Raw genomic sequence first — 27545 nt, 5'->3', positions numbered from 1 at the left:
AATGCTTGGTGTAAAAAAAAAAAAAAAAAGAAATCACAAATCAAAGTCTTATCATCAATCAGGACAGCATGTATTTATTTGTGGTTTCCAGCTGCACTTATATTATACTGTATGTTCACCTTGTACAAGAACAAAACACAGTCACCCTAAAAAAAACAAAAAACAAAACAAAAAAAGAACTAGAAGGAGCAGTCACATGACTTAAGAACATTTAACAACCAAACTGCACATCAACTGAATTTGACAGAGAAAAGGAGAAGAAAAAGAAATAACCCAGATTGCTGTCTATTAAGATATGGCTTGAATTTAATAGTTGCTCTTGTTTTGTCCTACTTTTCTAGCTCACAATGATGCAAATATAATTTACTGAATGGATCAAATGTTTTTTGATTGCTAACAAGGACGACTCCTGCTAAAAAACACATGTAACACTTGCAGAAACAGAACAACACTTGCAACACAACACTGAAAGAAGGGATTAAAAAAACAGCTGGAATGAAGGAAAGGAGCAAAAAAACAGGAATTCCATCCTCCAAGTCCAGGAGGGCTCATGTGTCACATCTGTGTCACATCACATGTCTCATCTGTGCATCCTCCGTCGAGGGTAAGGACCGGGGAGGGGAGGGGGGGGCACACTTTGCCCGGCGGGCGAAGGGGGGGGGTCATCGGTGCCTTCCGAGCAGGGGCGGCACTTGGTCACGGCTCGCTCATGTGCTCTCTGGTCTGGTCGCCATGTTTGGAGGGTTGATTGGGGGAGGTGGTCTGTGACGCGTGGGTCCCCGGGGGCAAGGTGTGAGCCACGGGCAGGCCGCCAGGCAGCAGCCCCTCCAGGGGCCGGGGGATCCCGCCGGGGGCCACGCCGCCCACCACACCCGGAGGGAACCTATAGATGCAGAAATGCTTTTAGCGCTTGGACAAAAAGTTTTTTTTCTTGTCCATGCAAGGTCCTTGGTGGCAAAGATGTCTCGACAGTCAAGCATAATCACTACACTTGTTCAAAAGCTTTCTTAAAATTGTGCATCGCTCATTGAAGTTCTGTATCTATATTTTGTATGACAAAGATCAAGGTTGGGTGCTACATAGGACTACACACTTGAACATAAACCTTTGTCCACATCTCTAGAATTTTGGGGAAGGTACTTTCGGGGTGGGGGTCATACAGTATGGAAGCTGGGGAGGGACAACGCAGTCCAGGTGAATGTAACACACACATTGGGGAGTTTAGTTGGTGTGCGTCACCACGACTGATTTACCTGCTTTGATATTTAGGAATATAATTTGTCCTGCACACCCCCCGTTGCTATGGCGTGTACCATGGTTTGGTTCACTCGGCTGTGTGTGAGAGAAGCAGTTCAGTCCCGATCAAGCCAAACGTTACCATACGCACGCTGGAACCTCCAAAGTCCAGCACCGTCACTTCTCAAAATACATTTTATTTTTTTTAATAAATTGGTACAAATGAAATCAGCTGTGATGCCTGACTTGGCCTGAATGCTTGTTTGTCTCTATGTGTGCCTTTTTTTGGGGTGCTCCACTTTGGAGGTTCCGCTGTATTTGGGCCTTGACTTGTCAAAGCTTCCCGCCAGCACGTGCTACCATCCTCCCACCTGTAGGCGGCGCCGTTGATCTCCGGGTGAGGCTGGGGCTGCTCCATCACTCCCCAGGGCGCCGAGGTGATGAAGAACTCTTTGTTGACACAATTCCGCAGGCTGTCGGGGATGCGACCTAAATGGAGGACACGCCCAATCAGTATCTTATAAGTCAAGAAAGGACCGTGTTGACTTGTGTAACTTGTGGATTAGGGTTAGTACCCGTGATGGCTCGGCGGATTTCAGTGGCGGCGGCCTCGCGCATCTCCAGCGACGCCTGCTCACTGTACCAGGCGGTGTGCGGCGTGCAGATCAAGTTGGGGGCGTCCTTAAGGGGACCTTGAGAAAAGCTGAAAAGAGGAACATCAAGAAAAAAGACAGATCAATTCAAAGTCAAAATGGGTAAGAAGAAATCTTAAGAACATGAAGGATGCTCGTTTCACTTTGTCAAGATTGCAGAACAAACAAATGAAGCTGTGTATCACATATTTCTCCTGAAAAGAATGTGCCTTAGCTCAGCAAAGTTTCGGAAAGACAGACCTAAAGGGTTCCGACTCGTGGACATCCAAGGCGGCTCCACGTATTCGGCCTTCCTTGAGGGCCTGCGCCAAGGCCTTTTCGTCCACCAGGCCTCCTCGCGCCGCGTTCACCAGGAACGCGCCTTGGCGCATCTGCACCCCACAGAAATGTTATTTATTTATTTCATTTTTAATTCATTCATTTATTTTATTTAATGAATTAAGCCAGAAGCTAAGTGATTGAGTCGTGCCTGCTTGATGGTGAAGTCGTTGATGAGGTGGTGGTTGTGCTCGTTGAGGTTGCAGTGCAGAGAGACGCAGTCGCTTTGGTAGAGGAGGTCCTGCAGCGTGTAGACGCGCTGCACCCCCAGCGAGCGCTCCAGGCCGTCCTGCAGGTACGGGTCGTAGAAGATCACGTTGAAGCCGAACGCCTTGGCCCGCATCGACACCGCTTGGCCCGCGCGACCTGAAGGGGGTGCACTTCAAAATGTTACAAGGCTGATTGGAAAGGCTTTTCTCAATCATGCCGTCCTTCTTGATCCTGTTGTTCTAAAATATGTTTCCAAAAGAGAACGGGATTGAATATGCTTGGCTTCCTTGTTGCACCCACCGAATCCGATCAGGCCGAGCGTCTCTCCTCGGATCCTGGCCGCCCCCGAGGCCACCTCTCGGATTTGCTCCACGCTCTGGACCCGCGTGCCCTCCCGGAGAGCCTGGTAGAGCCAAGTGTTCCTCCTGTACAGGTTGAGAATGTGACAGAGTGTCGAGTCGGCCGTCTCCTCCACCGCCGCCGAGGGAATGTTGCACACGGCGATACCTGCGGAAGGAACGAGAAGGAAAAAATGCTGCTACTTTCAAGCCACAAAAGAAGAAGAAGAAGAATGCCTTATATTGTTATTGTACAACGAAATTAGGATTTGGATCATCTCACCGAGCTCTCCGGCCGCCTTGATGTCGATGTTGTCGTAGCCGCTGCCAATGCGGATGATGATACGTAGTGCCTTGAACTTCTCCAGGTCCTCCCGGGTCAGCGTGATGGTGTGGTACATCATGGCTCCCACCGCCTCACTCAGGACCTGACCGTCGTCGGTAGGCGACATGAAATGTATTTTATATTTCATACAGAACACCTCTTTGAAGCATGTGGAAATTTATACTTGCCATCATCTAAATGCAAATGTCTTGTTGTGTGTGCATTTAAAGAAGGGGAAAGTGCCAAATTGGCTGTTTATCACATTAAAGTCGAGGTGGCGTAACGAGCGCTTATGAAAATAACGGGCTTAAATTCATAAAACTAACCGCTAACGGAATTAACTTTGCTGCGGCGGATTAGCATCGCACCAGGAATTTCCTTATAACGTTTTTTTTTTTTTTTTGTAATTTACTGGTTGCCAGAGGGGAGCCAGACACTGCTAAAGCCAAGGTTAATACAGCTTGTCTTGTGCTTTAATTCTCTTTCAGAATCAAACAATCGTAAGACCAAAACATTTATGTTTGCTAAATGTGGTATCGTTTGTTAAACAAATATATTGTTTGTTTCAAAATACACAAGAAGAGGACCTAGAAAAAAATAATTTGACATTAAATTGCACTTGCAAATATTGAGGGGGAGGGAAACAATGATGGCTGACCGTCAGAAAAATTATATATTTTTGTACCTTTTCGTGTATTTCCTGCGTGGATTGAGCGTCGCAGAAGGCCACTGTGGCCAGGTCCTTGAGGATGGGCATCTCTACCGTGCAGTCGCGCCCGTCCAGCAGCGCCACCAGGGGGCGTGGGTGCATGGGCCCGTTCATGATTTGCGGCCGGATACCTGCGGAGACGTAGCGCTTGAATTATTCATGACACAATGCGGAGGAAGAGGAGAGGGAAATGATAACAGGAAGTGTTTCCCTGCTCGGACTCGTATGACACACACAACAGTTACTGTATCGACTGTGTTACCCGGCAACAGGCCCTTTTCATGCCCTGAGGTCACCGCCTCAATAATCCACTCAGGTCAGCTCGTGTCTATCACCCAAAATGAAGAAATATGAAAAAAATATATAGAAAGAAGGTGTTGGGTGTTCACGCATTATTGCCTGGTTCCCGTTGCTGGTTGTCATGGCGATTGGGCAGAATAATGACAAATATTTGATTCAGTGCTTCTTCGCTAATGGAGGGAATCTTCCTCCTCATTTTTTGCATGTGTGAAAGTGATCTTATCGCAGCCGATTTTAAGACTCTAAAAGTCAAAAGTTTGCATTCTCAATCAGAAGAAAGTGCGCGCAAACCTTTGACTGCGATATGCCTTGAAAGAATCTCAAACCATTAGGGATGAGCGAGAACCGATACCAGCGACCGATACTGAAAGCAAAACAGCATTGAGTAAATCCACGTTGCATCATGTAGTTGTGCAGAATTAGTGTGTTAATTCAGTTCATTTTTGCCCCCCCCCCTAAAAAAAAAACAAAAAAAACAGAGGCTCCCAATATCTTATATTGTGACTGAAATGTATTTTTATAATGTTCTTTGTCCGCACTTCCCTCCTCGTTTTCCCTCCCACGGAAGCTTTCCTGTCATCACTCCTCCGTGTTGAATGACATTTTTACGGCAGCCTTGTGACTCACTTTACAACTGTGGCGATAAAGAGATGATTTTTCTCCCTTTTTTTTCTTTCTTTGAACTCCGCCGTTTTTACATGACAATCGTTAACAATATGACTGCGTGGCACTTCTAATAAAAGCGGTAGTACTTCATCGATGCGCCTGAGCGGGATATCATGATGAGAAGTACATGAAAAGAAAGAATATGAAATGAAATATAAATGACAAACGACCTCGAATCACAGCTTTGTTTGCATTATTCTTCACTGGAGCTGCCGCGCGCACACACTAAAGAAGAACCTTTAAGAAGTGATTGTCGATTATCGGTGGCTGAAAGATTTCTCTCCAACGTAACAAGACGGTAAAAGCAGGTGGATATCTGGAGATAATTAACTCCTTAACGACGCTCTTATTAGCTTGGATAGCAGATTAATCCTGCTAAGGAGCTTGTTGGCTAAGCAGAGAGCAAACGACCATCGAAGAAAAGAATTGCACGCATAAACAATGTTGGAATGCGCAAAGCTCTTGGCGGAGAATGCTGCTCAAACGTGACTTCAAAACACAACGCACAATGTTCAAGTAAAGGAATAAAATTTCGCCCTAAACAAAGAAAATAAAACACACATCAAGGACATTCCACTAATAAACACGCAAAAATATTCCAAATAGTTGCGGGGGGAAGGAATTCCATTCATATATTAAGTGTTTTTTTGTGCATTGATATTTGCATCACTTTCCGCCCTCACTTGTTTTATTGCGTAAGGTGACGACTGGTTCTTGGATGTTGTAATGACAAGCTAAGCGCAAAATATCTTCGACCGCCTGCAAAATGTCAAATCTGCTCGCAGCTGGATGCTTTTAAAAGGTGTGGGAGGACATCTACAAAAGTAAATCAGCGCGCGACCGTTTGTATTTTTAGAGCGCTCCGACGATGACGCCCATCAATGTCAACCATTTGAGCACACGATGCCACTTCCCGATGGTTTATGAAATGTATATCTGCTTCCAGAGCCAAACGGCGAGGAAAACGAAACCAGAGCTCCGACTTACTCTCCACCCCAAATGGTATCGTCTCGCTTTTAAGTAAACATTGAAAAGCACATGTAACAACGTGACTCAAGATGGTTTACATTAGGCAGCGGGATATTTAAGGCGGCTAATCTTTTGGATAGAATTACAAAGTGCTCGCGCCAACCCCGCCGTTAATGTACCAAAAGTGTTTTATCGTTTCCCAACAGCCAGCCAGTCAGTCGACAAGTGGAGCGTAAAGCCCTCCGTTGAAACAAGGCGAATGTAAATAATGCTTTATCTGACAGCAGGTCGCCCTCTTCACTGGTGGTCTGCGGGGATTTCATGTGCCGCCGCAAGCCTTGATAGCGTCCTTCGGCCAACACTAATCACAAACTGAATGATACTCCAGGAGCTATGAAAAGGTTTTTTTTTTTTTTTGGTGCCAGAGCTGGTAAGCCAGACTTTTCAACCACAAATGGATTGCAGATGTTTTAATCGAAAAAGAAAACCGGAGGGGGGGGGGCTTTTGAATTCTAATGAGACCGAGAAGAGGGGTGGTGTAGAAAAAGAGAACAACAAGATATATTTGTCCTCCGTGTACCATCATGCACAATAGTTTGATTTGGTGCTTTTTTTATGCCAACCCACACCACAATTTGTCCTCTTCCCATGCCACACATTTGCCTTTGAATAAATGTAGCCAGAAATATAAGGCATTTCCAGTTATGCGGTAGCTTGAACACTAGGGAGCACTGTGTGTACATACTACAGTATATAAGAGCCAAAGAAGAAGGTTAAGTCTGGTGGATTCCAGGTTACATTTGAGTTTTAACTCCAAAATAAAGCGAGAAAGGGAAAAACAAGTCTGCTTTTTGTTACACGTTTCAATTGGGTACAGATGCGCTCGCGAGCTGTAAATGTCAAGTGACAACGCGACATTATTTATGATCGCTAGCTACAATGTAAGAGACAAACCACTGTGCGCCAGTGATGTCATCCTTTTTTTTTTTACAAAATGACCAGTAGCTGTGTCTAAACTTCATTGAATACAGGACCTACGAGGCTTCAAACAACTTGTTTTCTTCCTGGAAGGAGCAGACATATGCAAAGTAGGAAGATATCCACCTTTGTAGCACTTCTAAAACAATCAAGCGATCAGTCTTTGCTATTTCACGCTGGATCAATGGGTGTATTGATCTCCGATGTGAAATCCTTCCGTAGATTGACTGCCACACTTGGAGAGGCAGCAGAGTCACATGACGTGACTATTGTACAGTTACACAATAGACAATGTTATCGTCAATCTCGGGTAATGGACCTCCAAGCCAGATCACCTACAGAGGAGTGACTCACTTCGGGGACTCATGAATGTCCCGCTGTAATTTTCTACTCAACGGGAAAGTCACTTCCACTCGCGGAGGTTCGAGCTTCCCATCGCCGATCGGAGCGGGGAAGGTACTGAGACGCCCCCGCGCCGGGCCCCTCCGTTAGTGGAACAATAAAAGTACAAAAACAAAAGGAAGTGAGGAGGATTTTCCACCCAGCGCGATGATGTCAAGGCCACGGCGGCGGTCGGCGGGTTCACAGCGAGCGTTCGCAGGAAAAACTTTTGCGCGCTTGACCTCGAGCCAGGAGCGGCTCAATGGGCTCAGGACCAACAGCTGGTTCGGGTTACCTAGCAACTCCCAAGCCGGGGGCCTCGGCGATGGAGAATGAGAGCAAGCGAGAGTAGAGCAGGGGGAGCTCGAGGTGGGGCGGGCGGGCAGTCGGGCGGGGGGGATTTGGAGCCTGGAACACAGTTGGGGTTCTTTGTGGCAAGTGCAGTGATATTAACGTCTTCCCAAACAAGGAGGGAAACAATGTAACCCCAACAAGAAGCTTTGAGGACATGGACTAGCAGAAGGATGCAGCTAAGGAGCAAAGAAATACAAGGAGGGGGGGGGCAGTTGCTGGAGAGATGCTGCTTTTGCATCTTTGAGCAAGGCATTCCAAATTTAATTTCAAATTTAATAGCACCATTCAGCCATCCGTAATGTAAATAAAACAACAAATGGTACATCTCCGTCATTCTCCACAAACCAGGAAGTAGCATGCTAACAAATGCTCAAACGCTAATACAAGTCATAATAGAACAATTTATCTGTACCACAAACAAAAAACAATGATACATTCCTATTGTTTTAAGTGATCCTCCACAAATAAGACATTAGTCTGCTAGCCCAAAAAAAAACAGATGGGCAAACAGACACCGACGGATAAGGGCCTGCAAGGTTTTGGTTTTTGTTGTTTCACTTTTTATGCCTTTGGAAGCTTGCTAAAACAGGACAGTATCTCGTAGCAATTAGCATTGTCGTGTGACACAATTTAGCATTGGAGATTCTACCGTAGGGCTTCCCAAACACATAATCGGTGCTGACTAGCGGCCACAATGCAAAACATTCACTTTTGTGCATACATGCGAGCTACAATAGGGGGCCTGTGTTCCTGGCACTGTCTACTTTCTGGAGTGGCTTTTACGATCCCTTGGCATCGGGCGAAAAAGAGGAGGAGGAGGAGGGGGGGCTGCAATCTTTTTGTTGGCAGACTTGCCTCCACTGAGTTAACCCTGCCCCCCCCCCCCCCCCCCACAACCCAACCCTCCCTTTGCCCCAGCTGGACCCTATCAGCGCCCCATCTACACCAGCAGCCTATCTCGTCTTCAACTATGTGGACATGCACAAAGACCATGTTTGTCCTCCCGCTGCCCTCCTTCTGCTGCTGCTTTCTTCCAAACTAATACAAGACGCACAGTGGTGGAAAACAAGGGGGGGGGGGGGGGGGGGGGGCGGAAAACTGGGAAGGTGATATCAGTAACAAACGGGAATGGAGACAAACACTATCGCTGCTGAAGCCGGCCGGGTGATACAAAACCATCTGTCAGTGTAGATGAGACGCATGCATGGAGCACGGCGAATGCAAGAAAGCAACACGCACATTTGGCACACCTTGACAAATGTCTAAACATAAATTCATGGACAAACAATTTTAAGATCTTTAAGGTGATGTGACAACAAATAAGAACTTGTAGGAAGTGTAAAAAATAAAAAAAAAGGCACAAAATAAATAGTTGGCCCATAAATTCTTTTTTAAACTTAAAAATGTGTTTCTATGTGAAGTAGGACCTTCGGGGGGAGTCCGGCTAAAATAATTTACACAAAATAAAAAGCGCCACTAATTCTGCTGTTTTTGCAAAAGCGAGAGAGCGCTAGGCCGATGTTCAACACACTTTTCCGCCAGGCTGACGCTGGCTAACACACACGTGCCCGCGCACTGACACATGCGCACGCACACAATTTGTCTGTGGCCAGCACATGATGACACATGACAACCTTTACAATCAGCATCAGCGTTGCGTCCGGCCCTCCCTCCCTCCCTCCCTCCCTCGTTGCGCCTGTGCAGCACTCGCATGACACACTTCATTGCAAATACATTAAGGAGGCTCATTAAACACCAACGCCTCCTTCATTGGCGGGACTCCATTTGGATTGTTTTTTTTTAATACATATACCCGGCCGCGCACGCACGCACGCACACACACGAGGCGTGCTCCTTGCCTGGGAAATGCTGTCGCCACATTCTTCCAATCAGGAGCTGCACATGGTCCACAAAATGTGTTGGAGAGGTTAAAAAAAAAAAAAAAAACGGGTTCTCTCACGTCGTCCTCCTCCTCCCTCTCCCAGGCTCCCACAGCTTGTTTCCAAATGCGTCCTCCTTGGTCACCTCACCCCCTGAAGCTCCATGTCTTTTATTTCCTCGAGGACAGGAAGGGATGGAGAATGGATGGTGGGGGGGGGGAAAAAGAAAAAGAATAGCGGCGCTCCTTTTAATCTCCACTGAAAGGGAACCCCCCCACCAAAAAAAATGGATTTCTATTTGTCTGGAGCCAGCAGCGGCGAGCGCTTCTCCGCGCGCTCCTCTTCTTCTTCTTCTTCCTCCTGCTCCAGATGACTTGCACCTCCCTCTAGTCCCCCCACCCACCCACCATCCTCTTGGAGGCGGCAGGTTTTTGGTCTTTTCACTCAGACGTCAGGCAGCCTTTTGTTGCCAGCCACAGAGAGCGAGAGAGGGAAGGAGAGGGGAACGGGTGGGGGGAGAGCACGGAATGGAAAAGACCAAAAAAAAAAAAAAAAAAAGGCAGAGAGGGGAGGAAGAAAAATGCTTAAGGAGGACCAGTCGCACGAAGCGAGTGTCGCCTTCCCTTGTTCTCTTCTTTTTTTTTTTTAATCCAGCTCTTTTTTTTTTTTTTTAATCCAGTTCTTTTTTTTTTTTTTTTTTTTTTTTTTTAATAGTGGTGATGTGGCCTTCAGGGTCCTTTTAAGAGTGCCAGACTCTTTTGTACACACATTCTCAAGCTGTTCGCTGTGATATGGCTCGCATTTTCTTTCTTACAATGTCATTCAACTGGGAATTAAAGCTTCAAGTCCACCTTTAGAAGGTTATTGTGTTAAAAATATACATTATTTCCACCACGGCAGGGTCTAAACATGAGGTTTAGCTAACATTAACGGCAATGGAAAATTGCGCCAATCACTGGTTGTCATGTGCATGCCCAAACAACAGGCGGCGCTATAAACCATTATTCTGAATGTTATTCTCGTCAAACCAAAAGCATGACTTATCTTTTCTCCAACTAAGAGGCCAAGTGTGCTTGCTTCAAACTAGCTATTTTTGTCTCCCAGCTGATGTTTACTATGAAACAAGAAAATTAAACATTGTATATTTAAACACCAAATTGTTCGGCAAATCATTTCATTTCATTTAATGAGTCTGCTAGTTTAATCCTAACATCTCATGCAAAACACCTTAAATAGGCTGACGCAAATTAGCCTCGACATTATTGTAATTATAAATCAGCTTTTTACTCTTAATTACACGGTAGTGCTCATATTGCTGCGCATCACTAAATTCAGAACCAAAAAATAAAAACCATCTCTTCAAAATCCGCAATCGAGCGGCGGTGCCAACGACGATAACTAAATCGTACCGGCATATCTCAAGAGATTATTTCTGGAAATTTGAACAAATCAGTTGTGCAACATTTCACTAGTGACAACAACTAACGACGGTTCTTGGGGTCCAGCCCGTCGGCACTCTGGATCCCCGGTGACAATCAAGGTCACATCAATACATGTTCTCCCTCGCCTACATCGTCGGCAAACACAGACACGCGTATATACAAACACGCACGCAGGAGCAGGTACAGCGCACGCCGACAAACACCTTTAAATCCTTCGGTCTTAAAGACTTCATGAAAGATTACCGGGAGACACATTAGCGCGGTTACGACCGCGACGACGCGGCTGTGATTGACATCTTAATTGGATTGATCTAATGAAGGTTAATAAGTTAGACCTCCAGGTTATAACTCTCAAGTCATTCAGAAAAGGGGAGTGGATACAACCGCAAAGTAGATGTTGTATTGTCTGCTGCTTGACACCGATCGTTATTAATTCAGGTTACTACTACTTTGATCGTTTTTTTTTTAGATTTATGGATGGTTGGTTTACATAAACATCAGCTGTAATTATGCAGCGGTGCACAGCTCCGCTACTAAAACCAAAATATTAGAAACACCTCGTCATTGGTTACAACACGCAAGCAAGGTCCAAAGCGCAGTTAAAATAAAAACAAGACCTCATTCACAAGAGAACAGCGGACAGAGAGAAAGGTCAACTGAATAATCCCACGCTTGAAAATCCGTCATCCCATCTGCCCCCCCGACGAAGGCCTAAAGTACAAACACCGTTCTGTGCAAAGGGACGAGAAGATGTGAACGGCGGTGAGAAAGAAGGAACGAAAAAGAACTCACACAGCTGCAAGGGGATGACAGATGTTCAAGTTGGGGTGGGGGGGGTGCAGGGAGGGGTCGATGTCAACACATAAATTCTGATTCTCTTATTCATTCCTTGTCAGCGTGACACCATCACTAGTTTTTCTCTGTCACCAATTTGCTGTGTCCATTTTTGTGCTCCTTTAAGCCTGACTCGTCCCTAAAACAAAACCGCAGTGATGAATAAAAAGTGCTTAGTCGTTTGCATGGGGACATATTTCTTTCATTACCCCTTCCTGCAATAATCGGATGATGAACAAAGATGGGATCAGGTTTTCTTTCCTAAAAGAAGAACAAGAAGTGGAGCGATGCACAGATGCAATCCTGCATGGGCGCACTTGATCCTTTCACTAGGGAAAGAGGAAACGATAGTCGCTGATATCAAGAGGAACAGCTGGCGGGGGTGGGGGGGGAGGACCTCCGTGCCACTTGCCAGCATACACACACAAACATCAGTCGACGTGCAGAGAGCCAAAGGGGAGGAGTCGCTCTCGCTTTCACACGTCTTCTGGTAACAACACTCCCAAAGTTCCACCCCACAAAATAATAAAAAATAAAAACTGAAATCGTACTGTGGGGATAAATAAAGTTTGTTGTGGCCTGTATTTTATTTAGCAAAAATTTGTATTCAAGTTGAAAAAAAAATCCTCAAATATTTATAAATATAAATATATAATATAAATAGGTCAAATATTTATCCTAGAACAAATGGGCACAATCCAAAATTCAATTGCAAAAACCAAATTCAGGCCAAGGTTTAGACAAATGTCTCTCCTTTCCTGTGAAGCGAGTCCAAGGTTGATTGACAGCTGTCAATGCTTCCTTTCCACCCCCCTGCCTGCAAGCGTCAATCATCAGTCGGTAGCAGGACACTATCTTTCCCCGCCCCCGCCCCCACCCCCTCCCCTCGTTGCCTAATCCCTCACTCAGTGCAACAACTGCCCACAGCTTTGACCTGCTCGGCCGGTTAATACATAATCTGCCAAAACTAATATGCGCAGACCCTTCCCCCCACCTCGTCACGCTACGGGAAATCGCGGCTAGCGTGTCACGCAGAGCGGCACCGACCTGCGTTGGCATTGGATGGCAGAGCCGGACGGCAACCGGCGCACCTCGGCGGGGTGGAAGTAAAGAAGTGGAAATCCTGCTCTGCCAAATATGGCCGTGTGGGGGGAGGGGAAGCAAGTGCTGGTTAGTCATATGGAGGCGGGGTCTTGCTCAAGGGCATTTCACGCAGCATCAGATACTGCCTAGCTTGTCAAAGTTATATAGACCGCGATGCTGTTTTGCGTTTGACGACGAGTAAAGAGGTTAATATTGCGTAATATTGTGCGAATGACACCGGCGTTTGATTGAAAAGAGAGGCCCGAAGGGGGTCTCGTAATACCCTCGCTCTCTTCCACTTCATCATCACAAAGACAATAAAATCAGCTTAATTAAGAAATCTTTTGCAGTGCCTCAGTGTCAACATCATGGCTGTGTGCAGACTCTGACAGAATGACAGTATTTGTGGATTAGTGCAAGAGTGGAAAGGCAGGATGTAAAAGGATTAAACCTCCCCTCTGTCTTGTCACTATGGCGTGCAGAGAGAAAACGACACGTCGGCCATCAGCGCTGTAATTTGATTTTATCAGCGCAGCCATGCCGCGAGACCAAGTCGTTATCATTCACCACTAAAATATACTCGGATGCTACCACCCAAAATGAGCAAAGGGGAAATTAAAAGTCGGCTCTTATTTGTATATTGGACGCATGTCAGTGTGCAGCAAGTTGGGCTAGTGTAGGTAGGTTGTTTAGCGCATAGCCTAAAAGTCTTTCCGGGCAACAGTCTCATTATCATAATGGAATAAGACATGCATGTTTACAACAGCATGAGTTGGGGGTGGGGGGGGGGGGGGGTGAGACCTCTCTGCATTTAACAGTGATACGACATCTGCCATTGTGCAATGTACTCAATGCCGGAGCCGATTACACAGTACGGTTGCATAAAAGCAGCCCCGTGCTGCTGTTTGCTTCAGTTATTGACAGTGTTACACACTAATGAGAGTGAAATGAGAAATAAATCCTCGCTCGGAGACTGTGGCGAACGATTGTGGACCGTAACAAATGCAAATTAACAAAGCAATGCCTCAAAGTCCCAATGAATTAAAGATATCGGCCAACATGCCGGGCTGCACACAGGAATGAAGTGGAATTGCGACAAATGTGCCTTTTGCCAAAACCGGGCAGGACGAAGGGATGAATAACAGCTGAAGATGGAATATAGTAGAAGACTATTTACTTGTGTCTGGAGATGCCATAGTGGACACGATGACTGGTGGACCGGTGCGGCGACTTAGCTTCTGGTTAGCAACCATAGCCCCTTGTCCTTGATTGGGGCCTCCTACAGGAACCAGGGCATTGTCTCCTGCTGGTCCTCCAGCCTTCCGTACCAGTTGGGGATTCGGGTAAGGGCTATGCATGGGTGACATGGGCAACAAGCTCCGGTCCCTCTTCATGAGCTCCATGGGTACCGTGTAATTGGTAGAGTATGCCTTGGGTACCTGCTGTTGCGGTTGAGGTAAAGCTGGCATGGAGACTGGCATCTGCTGGGGCATACCTGGCATGGGGTGGATGGAACCAGCTATAGCAGGCATGGAGCCAGTCATCTGTTGCGACATGATCTGCATACCCTGAACGGGCAACCCTTGCATGGAATATGCAGACATCGGTCTTGACTGAACGGGCAACAAAGCACCGACATACGCGCCCGGGGTACGAGGCGATTGACCTGGGTAACCTCCGGAGGCTTCCAGGAGCTGCTGAGAAGGTGCACTACTGGGCCTTCTGCCTATTGCCTCTCCCATCCTTGGCGAGATGGTCTGCATGGCTCCAGGTGTCTGCGGGGGGATCAGGTGAGGGTCGACATTCAAAGCCTGGGGAGGATGGAAAGCTTGGTGCTGCTGCTGGTGATAGACGTCCGAGCGATGGCTAAAACTATTAGAACGACCCCGCATGGGCGTCTGGGGTTGAGAGGGAGGCGGTGGCGCTTCAGTGGGCCGCTTGTAGTTGTGGACCACTCGAGAAAGTACCCGTGCCTGGCCGAGGTTGGGCGCCACTGTGCGTACGTCGTTGTCCTCCATGACAGTCAACATGCTAGTGGAGTCAAACCCTTGCTGGATGAGCGAGGAGATGGTGCTCTCAGAGATGCCCTCATTTCGCAATAAGGCAAGAAACTCGGGATCCACCGTCCTCTTGGGATCCACGGGTAAAGGTGTCTGCGGGGCCGTCGGCAGAGGGGCGGGAAGGGCAACGGGAGGTTGAGGGGCTAGAGTTGGCACTGCCTGGACAGGGGCGGGTGCAACCGGGACAACTGCGGCGGTCTGTAATTGGCCGGGCGAAGCAGGAGGAAGCGGAGCCGCCACAGGAAGTTTCGGTTCGGGGATGATGTTAGGAGGCGGCAAAGACTGTTGCAGGTGCTGTTGCAGCTGCTCCTGCTGAAGCTGCTGCTGCTGATGGAGTTGTTGCTGCTGTAACTGCTGCTGCTGTATTTGTTGTTGCTGCAGTTGTTGTTGTTGCAGTTGTTGCTGTTGTAGCTGCTGCTGCTGCAGTTGTTGCTGCTGCTGGATTGAATAGGCCGAGGCTGTCTCCTGCCTCATTATCCCACCTTGACTGGAAGGATCCACCACTAGACAAGTCGCACCCTGCTGCTGCTGCGGATCCAACGGGCGACTATCGGTATAGCCAGATTGACTGGCCAGAGGTGGAGGCTCATTTGCATACCGAGGAGAGGCGTGTTCCACGCTGTAATGACCAGGAGACGTATCCCGAGAGGGTCTGCGCTGACTGTCGGGCATCATCTTAGTAACACCAGATTCCCTGTAAATTGGAGTAGTCGGAGGGGGAGGTAAATTTGACTGGGGGGCTTGAGGTCCTCCTCTTGCGCTCTGAGGTTGATCCCACCCAACACGAGCCATGGGCGCCAGGCCAAAATGAGAACCCGACCTGCTGAGCGGATGAGGTGACGGAGGCTGGTGCTCAGGCCGGTAAAAGGCTTCAGGTGCACGAGGAGTCATGGCCGGATCGTGAGGGTAGTAATCTTGATGTGGAACGGATCCTCTGTGAGCCATAGTTGCTCGTTCGTAGTGGTTCAGGTCTGGCACGGAGCCCTTCCTCAGACCCCCTGGGTAAACGGGTCCGTAGTCTTGATAGGAATACGGATCACGCTTCAAATCCAGGTCAGGAGGACGCACCCCTGCGGGAGTTTCGTACCACCCTCCTCCCCCCTCTCCGTATGACAGAGAGCTACGTCGGCCAGCTACTCTTGCCTGCTGCTCGTAGACACTCTCAGCCCTGTCCCACTGACCCTCATTCCCCCCTAAAGTGTCCCAACTGTGGGAGCGACCGAGACTTAACTGTTTGTTGGTGACAAGCATTTGAGAAAAATGCAGAAAAACAGAAGACGTACCGCACAAAAGCAAAGTATTCCGCTTGTGTCAGTTCTTGTCTCGTTAAGGTCTTCGTAGGCAGTAGCACCAAAAGACGTCACGGAATGAGGTAGTTAAGGAACCAGCAGGAAACGTTGTGCGGTTTGACCTGATATCCGGTTGTAATATTGTATGTCCGTGCTATCAGGTGAGCTCCCTCTCCAGCTGATAGTCCTTGAATAATTTATCTCCGGTTATGCTGCCTTAGAAAGAGGACACCGCACGTGAACACACCACAAACCACACAAACACTGTACACACCTACGCAAGTCTACGCTGAGACCGGATACATGATTGAGCCACCAAATGTCGATTTAAAAAAAAAACAAAAAAAATGAAAAGGAGGGGATGGGTTGGGTTAGATGTAGGGATGGGCTTGTACTAATCCAATAGGATTTATCTCTCCCTTCTTTGGTACATTTTACTCGCCCCGCCGATTGCTACCAGGGATTACAACCAAATAAAGCCTGTTTAATTCCACTCGGCAGTGACGTCACGTGCACCACAACCGGCTGTCCACGACGACGGCGACTGATTGGGTCAATGATCCGGAGCCCACCCGCCTCCGAGAGCCCTCACCCACCCCTGAAGTTTCACCTACCTGTCGCTAGTAATGCGTCGCCAACAGGTTTTAGCCGTCCGTTTTCCCGACAGAGGCGGGTCGCTGACTCGCGGCGTTATTGAAAGAAATACGATTCCCCTCTACTAAGTCCAATGTGCTGTCAGTAAATGTAAAATCCACTCTGATTGGACACTAATCCTTAGGGCCTCATGCTAGCTGCAGAGCCTCCACGCAACTGGTCCGCAATCAACCTCGTGCCTCTGTAGCTCGTGTTCGCTGCCCTACTAAGAGTTATTTAGGGCTTCCCTATGCATAAGAAATGGGTTAAAAGGTGGCATCAAATTGACAAAAGGTTTGCATTCATGCATATCCTGTGAGTATTACTGATCATTTAAAGACGTCACGGGATACATTTGCATACTTTAAATCCTCGAAATTATATGTTTTCCACTTAGAGTAGCTCTATAAATCGGCAAACAATACAAAAACACAGGAAGCGCAGTGAATGGGGGCGGGGTGCTTTTGAGTTATAGCCGCTAATCCCACGCGTCAATAACCTATTTTTTCCACCTATGTAAAAAAATTATCTTACACTTATTTTACTGAGCAGACTAGGTTGTGTTGAATGTTCATGAACTCTGTTTAATAATATGGTCAGATTCTGAAAAGTTTGCTTTTACTAAAAAAAATGTTTTCAATATCTCTTTATTATTCTAGCTGTGGCCGAAGCCTCCGCCTTGTCAAAAAGGAATACAAATGACCTGCTGCCTCAAAATGAATACAATGCCGCAGGAGAAATAAATACAAGTGTCTTCGATGCTGTCACGAAACAAAAGCATGCTCTGAATGTTAAACGCTCATTTGACTTATGCGGCAGTGAGGGGCAGGAGTCACCAAATGGAAATGGAATTACAGTTGTGGTGTTGACAGTGGGGAATAACGCTGTCAGCTCGAGTGTAATACACACTTTGAAAACATTAAGTGCCCGCCTGCCCCGCCATGCGAGTACTGATTCAGTAATTGTCTTTGAAAGATTCTCAATAGAGGGTACGAAACGGGTGATTGACGCTAGCGGTGACAAGCAGACACTTGAATAGAGCGGCAATATTCAATGTGACATTTCAAACATGATAAAAGCGAATGTAAAAGAAATACACTTGTTTAATAAAGTGGGATGACTGTACCTCCTGTTGTGCCTTCAAGGGGCGTGGCCTACTGAATGATGTCAGGGCGTTGAGTCCAATTGTGTATTATTGTGGTGTATGGACAAAAGAATTTTTTTATTTTAAAATGGAAGGATGACATTTTCTACCACCATTTTGTATTTTTTAATTTGATTCTAAAAACGCATTTTATCCCTTTTAAAACATCTTGTAGACACCTGCACTCTCAGTAAATGACCACCAACCACAACCCGTGTGAGGATATACATTAATTGCGCCCTCTGCTGGTGGCTGACCCCTAAACGTGAACTCCACTATACTTTCTAGTATGACATACATAGAAAGGGCAACATAACCCAAAATAATATGAATGACCAAACACCCATGCTAGCAGCATCAAATCCGCATTCCTCTGTATATTTTCCTTGAAGTCAGCTTTTCTACCCATAATCCATCTCCCCCGGGGGGGTGGGCGGCCTCTGGCTCGACCCACGGAGGCAACAGGTTCATGTAATACCAAGGAGGTTATTTTGGAGAAGTTAAGGAGATTTGTGCAGGAACCTAAGCGCACACAAATTCGCAGCACAGTTGTGACACAACATTGTGTCTGTTTTCTAAGATCCTCCCTGCAGCTCCACAAAGCTTATGAAAACGGGAGGATTGGGGGGGGGGGGGGGGGGGGGGTGTTGGTCAGGAGCCTGGAAAAAGCCCAGAGAGAAGGGGGGGGGGGGTATAATGCTATCAGAACCAGATCTCACTCTGGTGATTTCATAGCAGACATGGATGCCAATATGTGAGGAAGGATGGGGGAAGGGGAGAAAATACCCCCATGCATAAAATTTGGATATCGCTTGTCCTCATTAGTAGTATTTTGGTTTGGTTCAATTCCGAGTCTTTAATGAAGCGTCCACGCCAACGTAGCCTTTCATTACGCCAGATTACAATTTGTTTTCCCATGACTATATTGGCTTGTCATATGATTGATTACAGCGCATTACAAAGTCTAATCGCTCGTCTTGAACTTGCCAGTTAACACATGTTGGAATCACCATGACAAATTCTTTGCGCTCCACTGTTGTAAATATAAACAACGCCGACCAGTGCCTCAGCTCTGGACAAATGCTATGGTGGGCATTGGCGCTGGTGCCGCCCGTGCCAAAATGCATGCTGGGAAAGCAGATGGAGCGGACATAAGGAGGGAGGAGGGAAGTGATGCCCACGACAGGTGTTTGCCATGTTTCCCTTCCGACTCTTCCTGGCATTTCATCAAAGGAACAACAGACAGAGTACTTGTATGACACTTGGACTGTAATACTTAATTAATTGCGGATGTTTTTAATATATACTGCCGGGAGATGATTATCGGAGCGACAAAGTTATTATCCAAATGCAAAAATAGGTGCCGTGACCCGAAAAAATTTAGAATTGAATCCAATTTGAAATAAGGCAGTATCATAGGATGTACTGTAGAACGGCAAATATTCAAAGATGGGGAAACAAAAATTGGAACTTGGTCTTACCCTCACAAATTTTGTCGAGTCGCTGGCGTTTCACTTTATGTTTGTCTGTCAGAGCCATGCTTTCAAAGTCTCTTCCTCTTCTCCACTGTCACATCCAAAGTTGCCCAATCCTCAGTCTGTTGGCTTATTGACGTTCTGAGTGTGAAAATTAAAATAAAATAAAAAAATTACAAGTCAACAAAAGCCAGCTACTGTATTGCAGAGTGACTGTTCTGCCTTTTGTCAGAAAAAAAATAAATATATATTTGTTTGTGTATCCAAAGAACGAGTGGTATCGGTGGCTTGGTATCAGTATCAACTCAAGAGTTGAGTACGAGGAAAACGAAAGGGGGGGAAAAAAAGTGAGCGGTGCGCGGGAGTAAACAAGGCCTTTTCTTGATCATTTACGTTCAATGAGTGATGCGCCTCTGAAGAGCAATCTTCTAATTGGTTCCTGCTGAGGCCTGCGGGAGGCGGTAATGTCGGATGCAGAGGAAAGAAAGCACGCAAGTACACAAACAAAGGGGGAATGTGGGTCAGTTAGTCAGCACATAGGATGTGGTTGCATCAGCAGAATCAAGACATGTAAAAGAGTGGAAGAGGAAGGGAGTGAAAAACAGCAGGGTGAGGAGAGTGTCGTTCATCTTCCTCCTACGTGTTTTTCTCCACCAGTCATTTCCTGAAGGCTGTGCTCTCTCTGGCTGGCTACGTCGCGATCATGACATCTTTAACCGCTATTATAATTGGGATGTTTAGTGGTGAGGCACAGCCAAGCAATATGGTGGGGGATAGTAATGGAATTTTGACGTGGCCAATTGCTGAGACATGATGCGACGCCGGCGGCACAGCAGAACCGGAGTCGCTCGCTTCTCCTGTCAGCTTCCTGCCCAAAAAGTGAACGTTCACAATGGCGTTAGGAATAGTGCAAATGAAATTGTTGCGGTTGAACTCTATTATTAAAACTTCCTTTTTTGACAGATTGGGAAGAATTTGAGTATTATGTTACCTATGTGTAGCTGTTAATTCATTGTTAGGAGGAAAAGCACTCCCAAACTTGATGCTAATTTACCATAAGCATGTCAATGGGATTTGACATTGACTTTAGCATTAGCCAGTATTTAAAAAAGAAAAATGTCAATGGGATTTTAATTGACCTTAGCGATGTTTTTAAAAAAAGAAGCATACATTTATTTTTTATGTCTTTGTATATTTATTGAAAGATCCGATTTGCAAAATAAGTAAAAGACTCCAAACGACGAGAAATAAGCTGCCTAAAGCATTTTGGGTGTGATTATGTGCAGAATCGGTCAGGTTCTTTCTGACGGAAGAGACGATAAATGAGTTTGCTGGTTGTTTTTGGTCCTCACAACAATGCTGAGCTCACACAGGCGACTGATTTTATACATATATAGCGTCATGTGCTATTGATTGGCGTCAAACTCTGGCCAGGGTGTTGACAGTGGGCAGTTCATCATACGTGGCAGGGAGGTTACCCTCGTCAACATGTTGCAAAAGAATAGTGCAGCAGTAGCAGCACAAAACGACTGCTTCAAAGATGATGATTTATGCCCCAAAAAGTGCAATGTGGCACAAAAAGAGGAGGCAGCGAATCGAGGGTGCTTTTATTTTTCTCGCCGCTCATTAAACAAGCGAGTCGGGGGGCTACCAAGGGGCCCGTAAAGCCGTCGTTCAAACTGCTGATTTATACCTTCCTCCTTCTGCTTCTTCATGCGCCGCTCACTATCGCCAACTGACAGTCTCCGAATTGCGACATCAAAAAAAAAAAAAAAAAAGATCCTTCAAACTTTCTAGCCTTCTCTTCACATCAACTCTAAGCGAACGGAGACTGCGGCACATTTAACTGCTGACTCGGGCTAATGCGCATTTTACAATAATGCGTAAGTCACAGACAAAACGCATAATGGCGACATTATCGCACGCTGCAGACAAACTCATCGAGGCCAGCGGCCCTCCTTTTCCCCCGTACAGCCCTTTACTTATAATGAACTCCGGCAAAGTCCAGCCATTAAAATCTCAACCGGAGTAATTGGCAATTTACTTTCTCCACGGCGTCATTTAATAACACCGACAGCAAAAGCCTCACGACGCAGCGCTATTTATTGGGATTAAATAAAAGCTAGTGTGAACATTGCAATATTTTCAAACTTCACGAGGCAGAGGTGTTGTGGGACTTGAAAGCGCGGCTGCACTTGCATGGTTTGGCAATACGTGATGACCCAGTTAACATATGGAATTCGGATTAGGCGGCCCAGATTTTCCTGTATTGTCATGGGTCTGCTGAGAGGGGGGCAGGAAATAAATAAATAAATGAAATAAATAAATAAATAAAATGTTGGGTATAAATGAAACCTTTTAGTTTGCTAGTTGGACTCCCCCACCAAAAAAAAATAAAATCTGCAAGTAGGTGAGTATGCGATCGAAAGAAGCCCAAATTATCACAACAGCGTGAGGAATAAAAAAAAAAACAATTAATCTCCCGCTAACGCCTAATTAGACGTGTTTAAAGTTACCCTCGGAATAATTCCAAGCACATTAGTTTGTCCCATTTCTTGTGCAGCGAGGGTCGCGAGCGTCAATTTAAATAATTGAACTTAATGATCTTTTCTTCCGAATTAGCGCATGAGCACCTGATGCATATGCAACAATTATAAAAGCTATTCTGCAGCAAATTAAAAGGTCACAATTAGAGGGGCTGGCGTTCATGTTGAATGAGTATCGGTTCACTAGTTGACATGTCTGGAGGGCCTAAAACATGATAGAGGAACTTAATTAACACTCAGACAGCAATTTGTGTTTCCCAGGGGAAAAAAAAAAAAAAGAACCTGCTTTAGTTTCACTGTCAGAGAACGGCAACATAATAAAATTCTATTCATGTGACCTGGCAGTTAATTCGTGTTCACGGGGAAACATTTTGACACGTTCAATGCAGCACTTTTAACTTCTAACTTAAAAAGTGTAAGGTATAATTTCACTTGTATCTAGGCTAAAAAAGGAAGGTTAGTTTGAGCAAAGAAGTATGTGTCTATCCGACATGCAACCCTGTCCAAGGCCGCGGGTGTATATTCACCAGAGACTAAACAAAAGAAGCATCCAAATACCGCTAGGCTACCTCTCAGACACCTGGAAGCAAGACATAGACACGATACAGAGGGAAAAAAACAAAATAGACAAGGGCAAAGACAGCTTAACTACAATTGAGAGAAAAATATGGCTGAGAGAGAGCTTAGCGGCAGCGAAGAGAAAGGTCACGGATGAGACGTAAGCAATGGAGAAAAGCGGAGGAAAATAAATGTGTTCTGGGACCTCTTTGAAACGTTCCAGTAGTTCACACCTCGCCTTGGGCTTAGAGGACCTGAAAAGTTCAAGTTTATCATCATTTCACCTTGCAGTAAAAACACTTTCTTAGTTTCCCCCCCTCTGGACAGTCTTAAAACGTGAGATGTAAGAAAATGAGGCAGGAGTGTAAACGCAAAGCGACAGAGGGAAGCATTTTTGGCGCTGCCCAAACGAAAAGATGAATTGAATCGATAGCAGCAGCATTAGCATCACATAAGTGTGTTTCTCTCGTTCCAGTCAAAAAGGGCAGTGGGAGGTCGACCGTTTGACCACCTGTTATGTTTCCTAGCTTAAAAAAATCTTTAGCTAACTCCTACCTAGCAACTTGATAGAACTGTAAACATAGCAAACAAAAAGCAACCTAGCATAGTCAGACTAGCCTAGCCTAGCCTAGCATAATAATGTGGCATTCTAAAAATACTTGGGTCAAAAATAAAAATGGGCCAACCACATCTTGGGTCACCACTGTTCTTTGACAATCGGACAGTAATCCTATTAATGCACTACTAAAACAAATCCTATTAAGATAATTAAATTAATATTGCCAATGAATTAGCTCTAAAGCAAAGAGCACGAATCACAACTTAAGGCTTCAGAACTGTATTTTGTTCTCCCCGGTCAAAAGTGAGCGGAAGGCTTCTCTCGGGATATTGTCGAACATTAACCCACCCGAATCCTTTTTGTTCAGGATCAGGGATCAAACATCTTCAAACGTCTGCAAAAATCAAACGCGTCTTTGTGCGAACACGCTGACGATCTGAAAACACCGACCGCCCCGCTGTGATGGTAATGACAATCACAAGAATGTAGCCTAGCGCTAATAAGCGTAGTCGGAACACCGATAGCTAAGGCGATAAAACATCGGCAGAAAAAAAATAAATGATCAGGCAGTCGCCCACTTTGTTAACAACAATGAGAAGATAATCGGGGCTGTTTAATATCACGCTCACTCTTGACGATGAGTGATGGAAAATGCGTGCGTTTCGACGTGTACTGCAAGATGATGACTCCCGCAATGTCATTTCAATCAAGCCAGGACTTAACAGTGTAGTTCAGGCGTCAAACACCTCCATGGACATCTGCCAGCTTTCCTTGTTGGGTGTGTGCCAATATTTATGTCACGCAAAGAGGTCCTTAGATAGCAAAAAAAAGAAGACAGGCATGGAAGCAGATTGAAGCTGACTGTCAGGATGAACTGGTGGCATTTAAAAAGCAAACTTGCAGAGTTGAAGTTGAAGAACCTCTTCATGCCGACCTCATTTTCTTGTTTAATAAATTTCGAGGCCCTTATCAGATGTTGGGCCTTGAAATGCTATTTTGTGTTTATTCATTTGGTCAGAAAGTCAAAGGGAATTCAAAGAAGGAATGAAATATTATTATGATGCCCTCCACCATGTCTAAAAGCCCGTTTCTATCAGCAATATTGGGGCGAGTGAGTGAACGCTGAGTGAATGCCTGAGTGATGGTCGTGCAACACAGGCAAACGGAGGCCGGCCGGGTTTTCCTTCAGCATCTACACCTTTCAGATTACAGCTTCGCTTAGCATCAGCGGCAGGATACGTCGGCGTGACACGAGTACACGTCGGCCGTGCTGAACTAGACGCTCAAGCCGAGACATTGTGAGCCTTCCTCCTCTTCCTCCTCTTCCTCCACCTCTCTCCTGAGAGGCTCAGACAGGAGAGAGTGGGCAGGAAAGAAGGAAGGAACACAACACATAATAACAAGGGAGTGATTCCAACAATATGCATGCAAATGCTTTACAAATTATATATAAATGCTCCAAAAAAAAAAAAAAAAGAAACCCGATTATTTTTGTACAGTGACGCCATAAAAAAAAAAAGTGTGCTGTCATCTTCTACAACATTCATCGTATTAGTTATTTCTCTCGGCGCGTCCTCCGCTCGGAAACATTCATCCACGGCGACATTATGAGCTGTCAGCAGAACGGTTTCCCTCACAATGATCACAATGGCCGCCCCCTCCGCCCACCCCAGGTGGTGCGTTCCCTCGTTTCCATCCCGTCCACGGTCGGCCTCAATGTTAATGTTAATGCAAGCCATTAGCAGCACTTTGGTGGGAAATGGCTCGTCGTTAACGAGGAGCGCGCGGGAGGTTATTAAGTGGTTTTTAGCAAACTCCAACTGTCATAAATCCCAGGAAGAGTAAATATCCACACCCGATCACCAGCGGTCATAGCGAGTTAATAATGTGCAGAAATGCTCATTTACGAGTCCGCTACTAGTTGCCGTTGGACCGATAATGATAAAAAATTGCGAGCGTTTATGGAGGCAATTACGCTACAGTGATTCTAAATGAAAACCGATAAGTGCCCGTGTCTCGCAGCCTGTAAATGCAAATTCTTGGAAAGGGCTCTCGCGGGGACATTGAAAATGACACAGTTATTGCTTCCATGTAATGCCGCATTCGGAAAAAAAGTGAAAAGCAGGGCAGGAAGTTTGTTGACCTTTAATGGGTTTGTGGCGTACTGGCATTTTGTTGTTTTGGGTGGTTCAACCACATACCACCAATTGCGACGTACCTCTAAGTGGCTAATTAACACCATGAAGGCGGGGCCAAATTTCCACTCACTTCTGATCAAAGTCAAGAAGGTCAAATAATTGGACGCCTATTAAAGATGATCCTTATCAATTATCCTGCAATCTGGGGATTGTTGGGGCTGATATTTACACAACAATCTGCTCAGAAAACTGTCCATAAGCTAACAGTTAGCCTAGCTATGAATTTTTCACGACGCATTTAATTATGGGGCGAGCTACAGCTGTCGACAAAATGGCTTCACTTAGCCAGGATGAATATTTCCCCTTGAACATTTTGGATAATACCCGCCGACAGAGTGTGCCGGCCACACAGACGAGGAGATCACAGCATCCGGCGTCTTTTATCACTGAGGAGAATCAAACACCTGCAGTCGGCCACATCCACTCTGCCAAAACTTCACAGCCAGGAAAATGGAGGGGGACCAAAAAAAAAAAAAAAAACAGCCGCTGAGCATTTGTCGGGCGCGCCGAATCCATTCCACACACAGAAATGTTTGAAGTGTCTAAAATGTGAAGATAGTGCGGCGGCTGAGGGAGGTGTAAAAGTGTTCGCGGCAGAGCGATTGAGACGACAAAGCGAATTGAAATCCTCTTCTAACTGCTAAAGCATTGAGAATGTCGTTAAAAGATCCGTGTCACTCGGAACAGGCTTAACTGGATGAATGGCTTCAGTAGTTGCTGTATTACAAATGAAAGGCAAGGCTCATTTGGATCGGCACCAAGAACCTGCATTGTCCTTTAAAGTTGAACAATTTGCATCCATGCTATTTTTAATGGACCTACCTTCCACAAACTGTTCTGACAAAGTTGGACACAGAGAATGTCAAGATTGATGGGGGGGACTACGGGGGTAAAGCTCACCGCCCGATTGATTAATTAATCAAGAGGCCTTTCACAGTACTGTTGTACATAAAGCACTCTTTGATTTTGCATTTTTCCCTCGGCGTTTTCCTTCCGGTGATACATCAAGAGGCCTGACAGGAGCTGCCCCATCTATTGTGGAGTCACATGTGATGTGTTTACAGTTTTTATATCGGAACACGAGCAAACCGCAGGGGACGCGGGAGGAAGTTCAACTCCCGGCGGAGTCGAGCGATCGCTTAACTTTATTATTGTCGTGCATTTCATGGACAAGGTAACTCGATGTGCTCCACATAAACTACATATAAAGCAATTATGACAAAAGAGTTAAAAGCAAAGTAGCCATGATAATAATCCATGATTTTTTTTTTTTTTTTGCAGTAGACGTGAAACTTTAAAAGCCTCTGTCAACTTTTGACTTTCGCATGTGAACGTACATGCAAAATTCCAGCCACCTTGTGACAATACCCAGAAGGGAAGAGAGCAGATGTCCTTTGCCAAGAGCACATCTGCATGCAGCCTCAATCTCCACCCCTTCAGTGTCCAGACAATAGCCCAGCCGCCCTCCCCACTACTCCTCCCTCCTCCACTTGAATTTTTCTTCCACTGCAACCCTCCAAATGCAGCCATAAAAATAAGAATGCAGAGTTTCCCATTCATAAGCATGGATTATCCTCTAAAGAGTTTCATGTGCAGGTGCTCTTCTGCATGATTTAATTTCACGACGATAGCTGTGGGAACGTTCAGTTCCAGCTAACTTTTTACTTTCGAGTGTGCTTTTAATCCCACTTGTGACAACATTCCGTGTCACACAGCCGCGAGGAAGTGAACGCAACACGGAGCAGTTGGGAATATCTTCGTGTATTTTGAAAAGTCCCTTCAAACGCCGTCCGTCGCACACGTACACATATTAGCATGTTTGTTGGCTCGAATCTTGAGCTCTCACAACTCAATTCTTACCTCTTGGTGGATGATGAGTGACAGTGAAAGCGTCGTATCCGGAAGCAGCATTGCAGGCTACGCGCGTTTCAAATCGCTTCGGATTTGGATCATAATCCACCTTTTGACGAATGTCAACGGCAACTTAATCCCGAGTCCCACCGGTGCTGGCGGCGCTTCAAGCCAGACTGGAATATGTCCCGTTGTTTACTTCAATGACGCGTAAACAATATTCTGACGCTCTTCCTCTTCTTCTTCTTCTTCTTCTTCTGTCCCTCCTGCCAGGATTGAGAGGCGCGTATCACTTTTTTTCCGCCTCCTCCTCCTCCTCCTTCCTCCTCCTTCTATGTCGCTTTGTGAATGAGGCGGAGCCATTTGCTCAATAGTAAAACACACGTGCCTCGTGTACTGTACACAAAACAGTTTTGTCTTCTTTAATAAGAGACCTGCAAACATACCTTTTCATATAAAATGTTGGTAATAAAATAAAAAATATTTTTAACTCTACTGATAACCATTTTTGGTGATCTTAAATTTCATTAGTTCGCGTTACTAGTTCTGAAGGCCC

At 45.9% G+C, this 27545-nt stretch overlaps 1 protein-coding gene across 9 annotated transcripts; it reads right to left on the bottom strand.

The window, feature by feature from the left end:
* Positions 1–48: 48 nt before the first annotated feature.
* ctbp2a (C-terminal binding protein 2a) lies at positions 49–27279 on the bottom strand. 9 transcript variants are annotated; one of them, XM_037271335.1, is made up of 11 exons: positions 26999–27279; positions 25463–25572; positions 19284–19418; positions 3766–3920; positions 3039–3183; positions 2718–2924; positions 2359–2573; positions 2130–2260; positions 1812–1939; positions 1608–1725; positions 49–883 (listed from the first exon to the last, which is right to left on the bottom strand). In XM_037271335.1, exons 3-11 carry the CDS (start codon positions 19339–19341, stop codon positions 697–699), a joined length of 1344 nt encoding a protein of 447 aa, XP_037127230.1. In that variant the 5' UTR covers positions 19342–19418; positions 25463–25572; positions 26999–27279; the 3' UTR covers positions 49–696. The 9 variants fall into 9 exon arrangements, with proteins under 9 accessions (XP_037127230.1, XP_037127229.1, XP_037127231.1 ...); XM_037271334.1 differs by lacking the exon at positions 25463–25572; XM_037271336.1 differs by lacking the exons at positions 25463–25572; positions 26999–27279 and adding an exon at positions 22587–22607.
* Positions 27280–27545: the final 266 nt, after the last annotated feature.

Source organism: Syngnathus acus, chromosome 15, assembly GCF_901709675.1.
Source record: "Syngnathus acus chromosome 15, fSynAcu1.2, whole genome shotgun sequence".
NCBI lineage: Eukaryota > Metazoa > Chordata > Actinopteri > Syngnathiformes > Syngnathidae > Syngnathus > Syngnathus acus.
The sequence above is the reverse complement of the archived record's forward strand: the minus strand, read 5'-3'. Positions and strand labels throughout refer to the sequence as shown.